The sequence below is a fragment of the Peromyscus eremicus genome, chromosome 2 (assembly GCF_949786415.1).
Source record: "Peromyscus eremicus chromosome 2, PerEre_H2_v1, whole genome shotgun sequence".
NCBI lineage: Eukaryota > Metazoa > Chordata > Mammalia > Rodentia > Cricetidae > Peromyscus > Peromyscus eremicus.
The window spans coordinates 80,749,233-80,763,491 of NC_081417.1; the positions used below are offsets into that span (position 1 = coordinate 80,749,233).

A 14,259-nucleotide genomic window follows, 5' to 3' on the forward strand; every position below is an offset into this window, starting at 1 on the left:
TTGGCTGATGAAAGTGGTTAAATGTGATGCTTGCTGTGGCTCTGGGCCTCCTGATGCTGGAGTCATTGGTCGTGTCTCCATGATCTTTTGGAGCTAACTGCAAAACCAGGCCTGACTCTCCTTGTAGTCTTGTCTCGGATAAGAGTTAGCTGCCAGTGTTTCTGTGTTGGTTTTGGCCGCCTGGAAGCCCTAAAGACCAAACCCTTGCCTCAGTCACAGCAACTGTCTGTAAACAGTTATACCAGGAGCAACTGCCTTTCTTCTTTTATGAGGCAGGGTTTTCCTGGTAGCCTACACCTGTCTGGAACTCACTGTGTAGCCCAGGCTTGCATTGAACTTTCGGATCCTATTGCCTCTCCCCGCTGTACCCCTCAGTGCTGGGGTTATCAGCCTGTGTCATGAGGCCGGACCGAGTTGTTGTTACTGCTGTTGTTGTTTTGAGACAGGGTCTCACTATGTAGCTCAGGCTGGCCTGGAGCTCACTATGTAGATCAGGCTGGTGAACTCACGTAGATCTGTCTGCCTCTGCCTCTAGAGTGCTGGCATTGAAGGGTTAAAAGAGTTAATATTCATGGGGTATGTTCTTTGTCCCCCATGGCCTTCCTGTTTACTGTCCATTGATTCCCTGTAGTGGGCCTGTGGGGGGAGGTCTGCTAGATTTGAAGGAGCCTGTTGGAAGCTCTGAGGTTAAGCCACGATCCAAGTTTACACAAATAGAAATAAGAGGTGGTGGGGCCACAGTGTTGAACCCTGAACATGGACCTCGCCTCTTTAAGGAACTGGTATGTAGCCCAGCTGTCTGCCTAGTTCTTTTCATGATTGACAGGACTCTGCCTGTAATCTGTGTTTCCTGTTCCCTGCTTTCGTTTTGTGCATCTTGCAGTGCCTTGGGGGAAGCTGTATGTAAACAGGCCTCCCCATCATGAACGTAATACCTGTCTCAGACTTGCTTACCCGGGCATCTCAGGAAGACATGCGTGGGGCCTGGTGTGGCTGAGCTGGAGAAGACCCACAGCTAGGAGGGGAATTCTCAGCTGAGGTCTGGGGAAGGTTTTAGTTCCTTCTTCTCCGAGAAAGAGATTTCTGTTCCGAGAAAGAATTTCCTCAGCATGATCAGGAAGTCAGCATTTAGACTCCTGATGGCCCTGCCTGGCCTTTAGCAACTCTGGTCCCAGGGAAGGCCAGGGAGCCCAGCTCACCTTCTTTCCTGTGCTGTTTTTCATAGGCAAGTGGAGGGGAGACGTTGCCCCAGCATGAACTGCACCCCCAGAAACAGGAAGTAGAAACTAAAGCAGCTATCTGTCTGCCATGGCCTGTGAGCCTCCTACAGACCCTGGTGGGGCAGCTGGTCCCCTGCCCACCTCTGTCCTGGGCTGCAGCACCTTGCCTCAGAGGAGCCCTCCAGGATGGGGGCAAGGTAAGGCCATGACCCCCCCCCCCCATGCTCCCCTTCTCACTGTGTCCCATTCTGTGCTGACCTCACACTTTATAACTGGGGTCTCTGGATAACTGGGTGGCTTGGGGATTCAGCTCCAGGCCACTTTCTATCATTTCTACCCTGTTCTCATGGTCACTGCTTCCTGTCATCACCTTGAGCTTGAACATCACTTTCTAGCTTGTTTTCTCTCCTGCCCACCAGAGAACCTTTTTCGGATGTGTAGCCTTGCTGGCAGTCAGGCCTCACGTTGGACATGTGAAGATTCGTCATTTACCAGGCCAGCCTTAGCACCTCCCACTGCCCTGTTCTCTGTTCTTTGCCAGGGCGTTCTGTCTCAGGACCTTTGTACATGATGTTCTTTCTACCAGTGTTTTTTTTTTGGTGCTTGATTTCCATTCATCCTTCAGGCCTCCATTCATCCCTCCTTCCCATGGCAAATTATTTGATGGCTTAGCCTTAGTTGGGATTTTCTGATGTATTCTCCCTGCAGAATTTATTGTATACCAATTATCTCTGTGATTAATATTGAGTGTCCAGCCTCCCTATCAGAATGGAAGTTCAGGGAGGGTAGGGCTCTGTGCTGTTTCACCCTTCCCATGTCTGCAGAGTCCGCAGGAGGCCTGCTCCATAGGATACATGGAGTTAGGATTGTGCTGAATGAAGGGATGAATGGTAGCTGGGAATAGCAAGGAGAAACAGTACTGTAAACTGTGGGTGATCTGTAGGAATGTGGGGCTTATGTAAAGGGCCTGAAACTCAGTGCTTACAAAAAAGGTGTATGACTGTGTTATTAAGAAAGCAATTTAAATACCTATGCATGCTTCAGTAGAAAGGGACAGGATGAAGCATTTTTCCTTTGAGACTTGATAGGTGTCACTCTGCTGAATTTTAGCAAACCCCCTCTTGCTTCTTTGTGCATTCATTTTCCTTCCTTCTTTCTTTCTTTCTTTCTTTCTTTCTTTCTTTCTCTCTCTCTCTCCTCTCTCTCTCTCTCTCTCTCTCTCTCTCTCTCCTCTCCTCCCCTCCCCTCCCCCTCCCCTCCCCCTCCCCCTCCCCTCCCCTCCCCTCTCCTCTCCTCCCCCCCCTCCCTCTCCCTCCCTCTCTCAGCTTTGCTTAGTTTCAGTCTAGAAGCAAGTATTCCTCCTAAGCGCAGGACTTGCTGTTCTCATTTTAAGCAACAGATGAGCGATTATGTTGCCAAGAATCCAGGAACTCCTAGTAGAAATGCAAACAAGAGATTTGGTGAAAGGTCTTTGCAGTGTTTGGGCAAATGCCTGTGGAGCCAGGGTGTAGCTGTCTGAAGGTTCCAGACTCTCTTGGGGGAGCTTCAGCCTGTGTGGCAAGGAGGGCACCAGTGGGAGAGCCCACTGAAGGCTGGCTGTGTTTTGGGCACTCTTGTTTGTTCCACCCCCTGCCCTCAAGACAACTGGGTAAACCCTCTGCTTTCCAGAGGCTTGCCTTCTGTTTTCATGAGAACAGCATCCACCTCGTAGGACTCTTGGAACAAGTGCATAGCGAGGGTGTCAGTTCTCCAACAGGGGTCTTATTAGCTACCCTCGTTCTTTTCTGTCTACCCCTTTCCATTTCAGAAGTCTTCAGTTTAATCTTATACTTTTATCAAAGTATGGCAGAGCGTAAAAGACATAGTAGTGCTGTCTTATCAGGATTTTTGAGTTTTGAACAGCTTGCTTCCAAACTGTGACCTCACTGGGGCTAGTAATTCACCCACTTGAGGTGACATCCAGGCCATCATCCGAATGGTTCCCAGTCTCCTGTGGTGGCTGTGACCGTCCATAGGTAAGGAAACAGTTTCTCCTACACATTTACCTTGTAAGTAATAGGCTGGGTCACAGTTTGATCCCTCAAGATCTGACCTGTATTTTGTCCGTGTACCACACTCCTTTCAAAAAGAGAGAGGAGAGGGCAAAATTGAAAGTTCTTTTGGATAGGACCTGGAGTTTAGAATTCTGTGATGGAATCTTTGAGATTGGAGGTGCTCTTCCTTCCTGACCCAGGGTATGAGAAAAGAATACTATCAGGGTTGAGGATCAGAGTCCTATCATAGTCATTCCTTTATGTGTCAAACATTTATGCAAGATGCAAAGCCAGCTCAGGGCATGCTGTGATGAACAGACCAGCATGGAAGTATGGTCTAAAAGAAGGGCTTAATTTGAACAATTGCACACACACACACACACACACACACACACACACACACACACACCCCCACACACACCCATTCGTGATGTGTGCAAATGAGGCATTGGAGGGGCAAGGTTAACGTTGGAGTGTGATGGAGGAGGGCTCTACCTGGATGCAGAGGATGTTTGATGTTTAACACAGAGGCCTGAGAGCCACCATGGTACTTCTGCAATTCTGCAGTCACAAGCCTGACTCTGGCTTTCCTGAGCTCACAGTACAGGGATGTGCTCCTTTCTGGAGCCCACTGGACAAGGCTGTGTCCTTTCCTGTCCCCTTCCCAGTGGTACAGGCTACCCACAGTACTTAGCTGTGGCTCCTCCTCCTCTGGCCAAAGCTAGCAATGGTATAGCGAGTGCTCTGTGCCCTGCCTCCTTTTAGGGGCCATTGTGATTCCATCAGCCTCACTGGTACTACAAGCTGCTGTCCCTGCTTAAGGCCAGCTGATCTGTGCCCTGCATTCCATCTATAGCGCTCATTCCTCTTTGCCCTGGCAACATAGTCTGGGGATGAAGGCGTGGCCATCTAGGGGCTGGTCTTGATCTATCTCATCAGGCCCCTAAAGTAGTTGGTTGTTCAGCCTCTGTTTACATATGCCTTGTGACAGGGCACTCACTACCACCCGTTCTTTGGGGGATGCCTTTCTGTCTTGGGAAATTATAAATTACACAGTGAGCCAGTGCGGGCCTTAGTTTTGCCTCCTGGGGGCTTCCCAGTCAAGCCACATCCTTAGGGATTGGGGACAGCTACCATGTCCCTCATCACGAGAAGGCACTCGCAGCCGAGGTGTGATGCCCTCAGTTCTGAACTCCTCCAGAGGTGCTCTGGTCAGCCCACTGATGTGCTGATGTGTTTGCAGAGCTGCACAATGGCCAGGTCCTCGCAGTCCTCCGGATCGACAACACCTGTGCACCCGTCTCCTTTGACCTGGGAGCCGTCGAGGAACAGCTGCAGGCCTGGGGCATTCAGGTGAGTGCTGGCCACTGGGGTCTGTGCTCTTCTCTCCAGCCACCCGGCCACCCGGCCACCTGCTGATCTCTTTAGCAGCATTTCCTTAACTTTAGCTGTGCTGGCTGCGGTCAGGTGCATAGGAGCGTATATCAGAAGTGTCTTTTCTTACCACTGTGTTCACTCAGAATGTGTGTGTTGGGAGTGGCCACTCTGTCCTGGCCCTGAGCTGGCTAAGCTGTACACAGGTGACCGGGACCCAGTGCTAGTGTTCACACTGCCCGGCTGGAGCCAGACCTGGGCCAGTAAGCGAGGTCAGCCAGGCATGGATGCCACAGTAGAGGACAAGGCACTGATGGCACAGGAGGAAGTTTTGAACTTCCTTGTGGTGGGTAGTCACAAAAACTTCATGGAAGACTAGACCCTGACAGAGCTGTTGAGGGATAAATTAAGAATGCTGGGCGGGAGGGAGGCATCGTAGGGGAGGGAACTACATTTGTGAAAGTTCATGGAACTTACTACATAGGAGATGTAGTACCTTCCAACAGTGAATCCAGGCCTGGGCTTCACAGACCCGCTGTGTAGATATGGATCCAGGCTTGCTGTTTACTTCCTGTGTGACTTCAGGCAGGAGACCTAACCTCTCTGTGCCTCACTTTTGTCCGCCAGAGAGGGTGATGTTAATGCCTGGTCTGTAGGGCTTCCATTAGGATTGCATGTGTGACACCAGGAGCATTTGCAGATGTTCTGGGACAAAGCAGTGTCTCAGCGAGCATAGCACTTGCTGCTGGAGTGGAGGACGATGGTGTGGTTCACTCCCCAGAACCCTGGAGGTGAAGTCTTCTCTAGGCTAGCTAGCCAGAAGGGACTGATCACAGGCAGGGGCACGGGCAGCTCGGTACACCCAAGCTTTCTGAGTTTGACACGCTGCCGTTGAAGGAAGACTTTGGGGACAGCACTGAACCTCCCCTGCTCTGGACAGGTTTCCTTTGCTGTCTGTGTTTCCATCCCACTTGTGCAGAACTTCCCCCTCCTAGTCTCTCTTCTCCCACTCCCTGCTTGCCTCCCTCCCGTCCTGTCGTGTGTGGTGTATGTGTTCATATGTACATGCATGTGAATGGGTAGGCCTGAGGTTGATGTGTCTGCCTGGTTTGTGCTCTACCTTGTTTATTGACACAGGGTCTGTCCCTGAACCTGGAGCTGGCTGATCCACCTAGACTGGCTACCAGGGATTTCCCCAAAGCACCCGGTTATTTAACAGGGGTGCCAGGAATCCAACCTCAAGTCCTCAGGCTTGTGCCGCAGATTTGCCCACTGAGCCATCTCCCCAAACCCCAGATCTCTCTTAAATCACCGTCTTGAGATTAGTAAGGAGTTTGTGTGTACGCTGTTGTACTGTGTTCTTAGGTGACTTATTTTTCCACTTTGAAGAAATTGTATTTATGATGATGATTGTTATCATGTGTATGTAGGTGGGTGGGTGCATGCATGTGTGTGCCAGGCTGCATGTGTGGAGGAAGTCAGGACAACTGTGTGGTCTGTTCTTTCTTCTACCCTTCTCTGGATTCTGGGGATAAACTTGGGTCATCAGGCTTGCATCACTTACTGCAAAGCTCCTTTACTCCTGAGTCCTCGAGATGTCCCATGTCGGGATGTAATTCTTAAGTGGCTAGTTCCTTTGGTGACGCTGCTTCTGTAGGGCTGATGTGCTCTGCAGACACTCTGATTTGGACAGGAAGACCTGTGCCCTCAGTGCTTGGGATTGTGTGCAGTGTCAAATGGCAGTGTTGGTAGGCTGGCTCTGAGTGCCCAGCGCTCATTGTGTGGCTTTCACTCTGCTGAGTACCCTGTGTACCACCTCACTGACCATTCACTCAACACTACAGTGCACCCACCGCTCCCTCATTTTAGAGAAGAGGAACCCAAGGTTCAGAGAAGGGTTCACTTGGCTCAAAGTCACCCAGCACTTTAGTGACATGACCAGAGTTTAGCCCAGGGCCTGTGTCCTTCTCAAGACTTCCTATGCTTGTTGAAAGGTACTGAGACCCAGGCTGTGTGGTTCCTCTGCAGGATACCCTGGTTCTCAGGTTCCTGCAGTTAGATTGTACCCTAGGATCCCAAGTCTATGCTCCCAACCTCCCATTCTGCCCTCTAAGGTGCCTTGAGTTTGCTTTATCCTCCTCCCATGGGCATTCCTGTGAACTGGGAACGTCACACTTGCTGGCAGGGAGGAGATGGGGAGTTGACTGTCCTGTAACTTATGACATCTTTATCTTGGGTGACATAGGTCCCTGCTGAGCAATACAGGAACTTGGCTGAGAGTGCCCTCTTGGAACCTCAAGTGAGGAGGTATATCATCTACAACTCCAGGCCTATGCGGCTGGCCTTTGCTGTGGTAAGTAGTAGGTTAGGCCCATACTGTCTCCCACATTGACCTCAGACACACCAAATGCAGCAGTATGTCTTTGGGCATATAAGGGGAGGAGGAATCCACTTACCTTTGCAAGCCTAGTATCAAAGACATGGCTTTGGTGTGGAAGGAGTCAGTAGGGAATGGGAGTTGGAATTGGGAATCTGTGAACCACCAGGCTTCCGACTCAGTGTTTGCCCTTGGCCAAGACTTTTCTCTCTGGGATTTGGTTTTCCTTTCGTTCACAGATAGGTGTGTTTCCGGTATTTATAGTGTGCATACACACAAATGCATACATATACCTACCTGTGTATGTGTATACTTGCAAACATATTTCTGTGACTACATTATCCACACACAGAAACATGTGCATACATGGCCAAGGATTGTGTGAACCCAGGCTATCTAGGTCCTGCCGCTGAACCCTTAACCACTCTGATTTCTGGCTTCTGTGTGTGTTTATGGTCCAGCTGACCCTGCCTCCCATTTCAGGGGAGAAAGAGAAGAGGGGACTAGCATTTAACAACTCTGGACTAGGAAATGTTACCTTGTTAGTCCTGGAGTAGCCCTGTGAAGAAGGCATGGTTATTCCTAGTTCACAGGTGGGGAAACCTAGGCTTAGAGAGGTACCATGTGTTGTCCAAGCCATGCTGCAAGGCAGGGATTACTGTGGGTTTTAGACACTGAGTTCTTTCCAGAGTGCCTGCCCTTTTTATTTCATTTAGGATTGGGGTCAGGAGGGCTAGGAGTGATTGACCTTGTTATCAAACTTGAGGGGTCACCAACTTTACCCCAAGTCAGGTTCAGCTACCCATCTTCAATAGGCCAACTAAAAGAACCAAATTAAAAGTGGAAAGCCGAAAAAGGAGATTTATCCAATGTGGCCACATTGGAACGAGTGACAAAGAGAGCCAGCAAACACAACAGAGGTCCTGAAGGGAGAGCAAAGTTGCAGTAGATAACCAAGGCCACGCACATCTAAGCAGTCTAGTCAAGATGTGGTCCCTCCTCCCACTGGTTCATCTTTTTCTGGGCCTTGGTCTCATCCTGTGAGGGTCTGAGAAGTTGTAGTGAACTGTGTGAAATCTCTCTCTCTCTCTCTCTTTTTTTTTTTTTCCGAGACAGGGTTTCTCCGTGTAGTTTTGGTGCCTGTTGTGCTGGATTTCACTCTGTAGACCAGGCTGACCTTGAACTCACAGAGTGCTGGGAGTAAAGGCATGTGCCACCAACACCCAGCTTATGAAATCTTTTTGCGAGACAAGTCCCCCCTCTGGCTGGTGCCATTTCCCAACATGAGATTCCTAGCAGAACTCCCATTTCTTTGGGGCCCATAGTTTCCATAGTCTGATAATCAGATTGAGAGACACAAGTGTCTCTTTAGAACATCTTCATTTCTGCCAGGCCAGTTACAACCTGTTGTCAAGATTCACTTAAGAAGCAGGGAGTTGAGCTCAGGTCCCAGGGCTGGCATGGGTTCTTTCTGGCCCTTGGGAGGCTGTTTGACCCAAGGAGAGCCAGGGGTACTCAAAGGGGTGCCATGAATGGAGTTGTTGTCCCTGACAGCCCCACGCCTTCCTCTGTCTTCTACAGGTCTTCTACGTGGTGGTGTGGGCCAACATCTACTCCACCAGCCAAATGTTTGCCCTGGGCAACCAGTGGGCAGGCGTGCTGCTTGCCACCCTGACTGCTGTCGGCCTGACCCTGATCCTCGTGCTGATCTTTGAGAGGCAGCAGAGGAAGGTGAGATGTCTGGGGCCCTGTCTGTTCCCGCCATAGCTGGGCAGTCTGATACTTCAACTCTGCCTCAGACGGCTCCATCAGCTACCCTCATGGCTGCACACCCATGACTAACAGATATAGGGCCACATGTGAAGCTAAATCCTCCTGTTGTCCTCTCTCTCTTTTGACAGGTTCTCACCATGTAGGCCCATGACCTAGAACTTGCTATGTGGCCTGCCTCTGGCTTCCGAGTGCTGGGATTATAGGCATGTGCCATTACATGTTGCTCTTGTTTTGTTCCTTTGTTCTTTTGAGGTGGGGGTCTTGCTATGTAGCCTAGGTTGGCCCCAAACTCGTGATCCTTTTCCTAAGTGCAAGGCTTACAGGCTTGTGTCGCCATGGTCTTCCTCCCCTCCTCCCCCTTCCCCTTTGCTCTCTTGCTCCCTTGCTCCCTTGGAAGGTTCCACTGTCTCCCTTTGGTGCTTTCGGTTCACTCTCTGCCAGCCTGTGGCTTTGGCTGCTCCCTGGGGCAGTTGCGTGTGGTGTGCAGAGCCACTTGCCTCTTGGCCAAGGAGCAAAGGCTCTTTGTTCTCTCTTCTTTCTTTCTTTTCTTCTCCAGTCACTGCAGATTGTTGTTTTTCTCCCGGAAGCCAGCTGTTTCAAGAGCAGTTCCCAGCTGCCAGCCCTTCTGCAGCTCTCTAGTTAGCTGAGCTTGAGCACACACCTCTGCCTGGACCTGCACAGTAACTTGTGATTGGCAGGGAGGGAAGGTCCCAGCCCACCTCACTGAGTACCAGGGCAGGAGGATGAGGGCTCAGGAGGTGGGGCCATTGTCCCTCCTGGGGTGGGTGGATGCTTCACTAACAGCCAGGCCTCACTTGGCTTCAGTAGCAACCTGGGAGACAGGGAGTGGGCTCAGAGAGTTAGGGAACTCATCCTGGATCTCATATAAGTGGAGAGGCAGGGTTCAAAGCCAAGCATATGAGCCCCGATCACCTTTAGAGAGGAGATCCCTGCTTCCCTGCTCACCGTGGCACTCACTGGGTTAGTGAGCGTTTGTGCTTGTGCTGCGTACCAACCTTTCCAGGGATGGTAGCTGTCAGAGGCTTTCCATGCTAACCCCTTGTGACTCTGGACAGGGGCCTTTGCAGACAGGGAGCAGGGGTCCAGAAGGACTCTGAGAGCAGCCTCAGGCTCACTGCTGCTAAGTGATAAGGCTCAAGGCTTGACTGCTTAGTCCAGGTCAGCCTCTTAGCACCTAGTGTGTAGCATCCAGTGCTGTGGTCATGAATACAAACTTCCTTCCTTAGGGTCTTGTGGTTAGCAGTGTCCCTGGGCCAGAAATTGGCAGGGCTCCTGGGGGTGTATCTACTTCTTGCCGTTTTCCAATTCCACTTTAAGGACCCCCATGGTTGTATAGTTCTGCCTGGGTATGCCAAGACCCTCTCCTGGTGTCTGGGTATGCCAAGACCCTCTCCCAGTGTAAGGTCAGCTGGGCAGCTTCAGCCCTGGTCCACTCTGCTGTGCAACAGTGAGGTCACAGGTTCTGGGAAGGGGCTTGGATGTCTTTTAGGCTCTTATTCTGCCTAGCTCAGGATGCTGTCTTTCAGTACCTATGTCCCGAATTCCTTGACCACTGCTTGCTGCTCCAGAATCCTTAGCAAGACTTCCATTTCTGCATGGCTTGGCTTCATGTTGTCAAATTCCATTTCATGCCTGTGTGCACGGGGACAAATTGGGACTTTATGGCCTAATCATTCTGAAAGGATCTTTGTTGGGCTTTGCTTTGACAAGATAACTCTGCCCCTGGGTTCTGTTCAGGCCTTTCAAATCCTTGTGCTTGGTCTGTAAAAATAAATTGAGCCTCCTCCTGCTTCTAGGAAATGCTTCTTTTGGGAAGAGGAGAAAGTAAGCTATCAAGCTAAGGAGGAAGAGGTGAAGAGGAGAGCTGGCAGGTGTCTCACTCCTGCAGTCCACTTTCTCTCACTGACCCTGATGCAGTGTGGCTCACGCAGTCCAGTGGGGGCTGCTGGGTGCAGGGCCTCCTCCCTGCCCCTTCTGTTTTGATGCAGCTGTACTGTGAAGCCAGAGAGTGCCAGGTGAGGTGCTCGACACAGGGCCTAGAGAAGGACCTGTTCTCTGCTCACAGGTATAGTCAGGGACCCCAGGTGAAGAGCCCCGAAATGATTCTCTAGGCTCTTCAGTTACTTGAGAAACACTTCCAGGGTCCTATCTTCCTAGTACTGATGTCCATTCTCTGGGCACCCTCTGTGTGCTTTGTGCTCAGGGCTTGATGTCTGTGCCCAACAGTGTTGTAGGGACACAGAAGTCTCCTGTGATTTGTTAGCTCTACAACCTGGGGCAAGCTAAGTTGCACAGCTCTGGACCTTAGTTTCCTTACCGGAAAATGGCATGATAACTCTGGCTTTGATGATTGTGAGAATTAAAGGACCCATTTTATGTGGAAAGCACTTACAGTAGTACTTGGCATAAAATACCTGCTCAAGAAGTAGTAATTGTGACTGTTGTTGACTTTGTTTGCCTGTGCAGAAAAGCTCAGAGAAGTTCAAGAACTTGGCCACACAGCTCTGCTCAGCTCTTTCTTTCCATCTCAGCTAATGGACCTCCAGTCTCTGGGATTTCTTTGTTTGTTTGTTTGAGACAGGGTCTCTACATAGCCTTGACTGTCCTGGAACTCTATGTAGACCAGGCTGGCCTCGAACTCACAGAGATCTACCTGCCTCTGTCTTCCAAGTGCTGGGAATAAAGTATTGGCCCCGGGGATTTTTTCTTACTCCTTTTTTTTTTTTTTTTTTTTTAGTTAAGAGATTTTCTATTCATTTTGTACATACTAACCACAGATTCCCCTGTCCTCTCTCCTCCCGCCCCCAGCCTTGCCCACCAATCCACCCCCCATTCCTACCTCCTCCAAGGCAAGGTCTCCCATGGGGAGTCAGCAGAGCCTGGTACATTCAGTTGAGGCAGGTCCAGGCCCCTCCTTCCTGCACCAAGGTTGTGCAAAATTTCTCAACATAGGCACTAGGTTCCAAAAAGCTGGCTCATGTACTAGGAACAGGTCCCCGTCCCACTGCCTGGGGGCCCCCTATACAGTTCAAGCTCAACAACTGTCTTGCTTATCCAGAGGGCCTAAGCCCAGTACAACAGGGGCTCCTCAGCTATTGGTCCACAGTTCATGTGTTTCCGCTAGTTTGGCTAGTTGTCTCTGTACTTTTTACAATCATGGTCTTGATATCTGTTGCTCATAGTATCCCTCTTATCTCTCATCGATTGGACTCCTGGAACTCTGCTTGGGACCCAGTCATGGATCTCTGATCTGCTTACATCAGTCACTGGATGAGGCCTCTATGATGACAGTTATGGTATTCAGCCATCCAATCAGCAGAGTAGGTCAGCTTAGGCACCCTCTCGACTATTTCTGGTAGTCTATGGTGGAGTCATGCTTGTGGATTCCTGGGAACCTCCCTAGTACTCTGTTTCTCCCTATTCCCATGGTATCTTCATTAATCATGGTATCTCTTTCCTTGTTTTCCCACTCTGTTCCCATTCCAGCTTGAACCTCCCATTCCCCTAAGCTCTCATCCCCTGTCCTTTGCCCTCCATTACCTCCCTCACCCCCAGTTTGCTCATGTAGATCTCATCCATTTCTCCATCACTGGGCAATCCATGTATCCTTCCTACAGTCCTCCTTACTAGCTAGCCTCCCTGGAGCTGTGGGTTGTAGTCTGGTTATCCTTTGCTTTACATCTAGTATCCACTTATGTGTTTGTCCTTCTGAGTCTGGGTTACCTCACTCAGGATGATATTTTCTAGTTCCATCCATTTGCCTGCAAACCTCATGATGTCATTGTTTTTCTCTGCTGAGTAGTATTCCATTGTGTATGTGTACCACATGTTCTTTATCCATTCTTCAGATGAGGGGCATCTAGGTTGTTTCCAGGTTCTGGCTGTTACAAATAATGCTGCTATGAACATAGTTGAGCATGTGTCCTTGTGGTATGATTGAACATTCCTTGAGTATGTGCCCAAGAGTGGTATAGCTGGGTCTTGAGGAAGATTGATTCCCAATTTTCTGAGAAACCACCATACTGATTTCCAAAGTGGCTGTACAAGTTTACATTCCCACCAACAGTTGAGGAGTGTTCCCCTTACTCCACATCCTCTCCAACATAAGCTGTCTTCAGTATTTTTGATCTTAGCCATTCTGACAGGTATAAGATGGTATCTCGGAGTTGTTTTGATTTGCGTTTCCCTGATGACTAAGGATGTTGAGCAATTCTTTAAATGTCTTTCCGCCATTTGTGATTCTTCTGTTGAGAATTCTGTTTAGCTCAATAGCCCATTTTTTTAATTGGACTGTTAGGTATTTTGATGTGTAGTTTCTTGAGTTCTTTATATATTCTGGAGATCAGCCCTCTGTCAGATGTGGTGTTGGTGAATATCTTTTCCCATTCTGTAGGCTGTCTTTTTGTCTTATTGACCGTGTCCTTTGCCCTACAAAAGCTTCTCAGTGTCTGTGCTACTGGTGTTATATTTAGGAAGTGGTCTCCTGTGCCAATGCATTCAAGACTACTTCCTACTTTCTCTTCTATCAGGTTCAGAGTAACTGGACTTACGTCTTTGATCCACTTGGACTTAAGTTTTGTGTATGGTGACAGATATGGATTTATTTGCAATCTTCTACATGTTAACATCCAGTTATGCCAGCACCATTTGTTGAAGATGCTTTCTTTTTTCCATTGTACAGTTTTGGCTTCTTTGTCAAAAATTAGGTGTTCATACATGTGTGGATTAATGTCAGCGTCTTCAATTTGATTTCATTGGTCCACATGTCGGTTTTTATGCCAGTACTAAGCTATTTTTATTACTGTAGCTCTATAGTAGAGTTTAAAGTCAGGGATCATGTTGCCTCCAGAGGTTGCTTTATTGTACAAGATTCTTTTAGCTATCCTGGGTTTTTTGTTTTTTCCTATGAAGTTGAGTACTGTTCTTTCCAGGTCTGTGAAGAATTGCATTGGGATTTTGATGGGGATTGCATTGAATATGTAGATTGCTTTTGATAAGATTGCCATTTTTACTATGTTAATCCTGCCTATCCATGAGCATGTGAGATCTTTCCATTTTTTGATATCTTCTTCAATTTCTTTGTTCAGAGGATTAAAGTTCTTGTCATACAGGTTGCTTAGTTAGAGTTACCCCAAGGTATTTTATATCATTTGTGGCTATTGTAAAGGGTGATGTTTCTCTGATTTCTTTTTGAGCCCTTTTATTGTTTGTATATAGGAGGGCTACTGATTTTTTTGAGTTAATCTTGTATGCTGCCACATTACTGAAGAAGTTCATCAGCTGTAGGAGTTCCCTGGTAGAATTTCTGGCATCACTTATGTACACTATTATATTGTCTGCAAATAGCGAAAGTTTGACTTCTTCCTTTCCAGTTTTTATCTCCTTGATCTCCTTTTGTTGTCTTATTGCTCTAGCTAGGACTTCGAGTACTGTGTTGAATAAGTATGCTCTGAGTGGACAG

At 48.9% G+C, this 14,259-nt stretch overlaps 1 protein-coding gene across 1 annotated transcript in view; it reads left to right on the plus strand.

The window, feature by feature from the left end:
- The window catches only part of Tmem268 (transmembrane protein 268), a 32,096-nt gene that overhangs the window by 3,473 nt on the left and 14,364 nt on the right, over window positions 1-14,259 (plus strand). Inside the window, exons 3-6 of the mRNA XM_059254453.1 lie at window positions 1,226-1,417; window positions 4,497-4,606; window positions 6,873-6,980; window positions 8,586-8,735. Of these exons, the coding sequence (XP_059110436.1) occupies window positions 1,309-1,417; window positions 4,497-4,606; window positions 6,873-6,980; window positions 8,586-8,735 (477 nt within the window). The 5' untranslated portion in view covers window positions 1,226-1,308. The remainder of the gene's footprint in view (window positions 1-1,225; window positions 1,418-4,496; window positions 4,607-6,872; window positions 6,981-8,585; window positions 8,736-14,259) is intronic.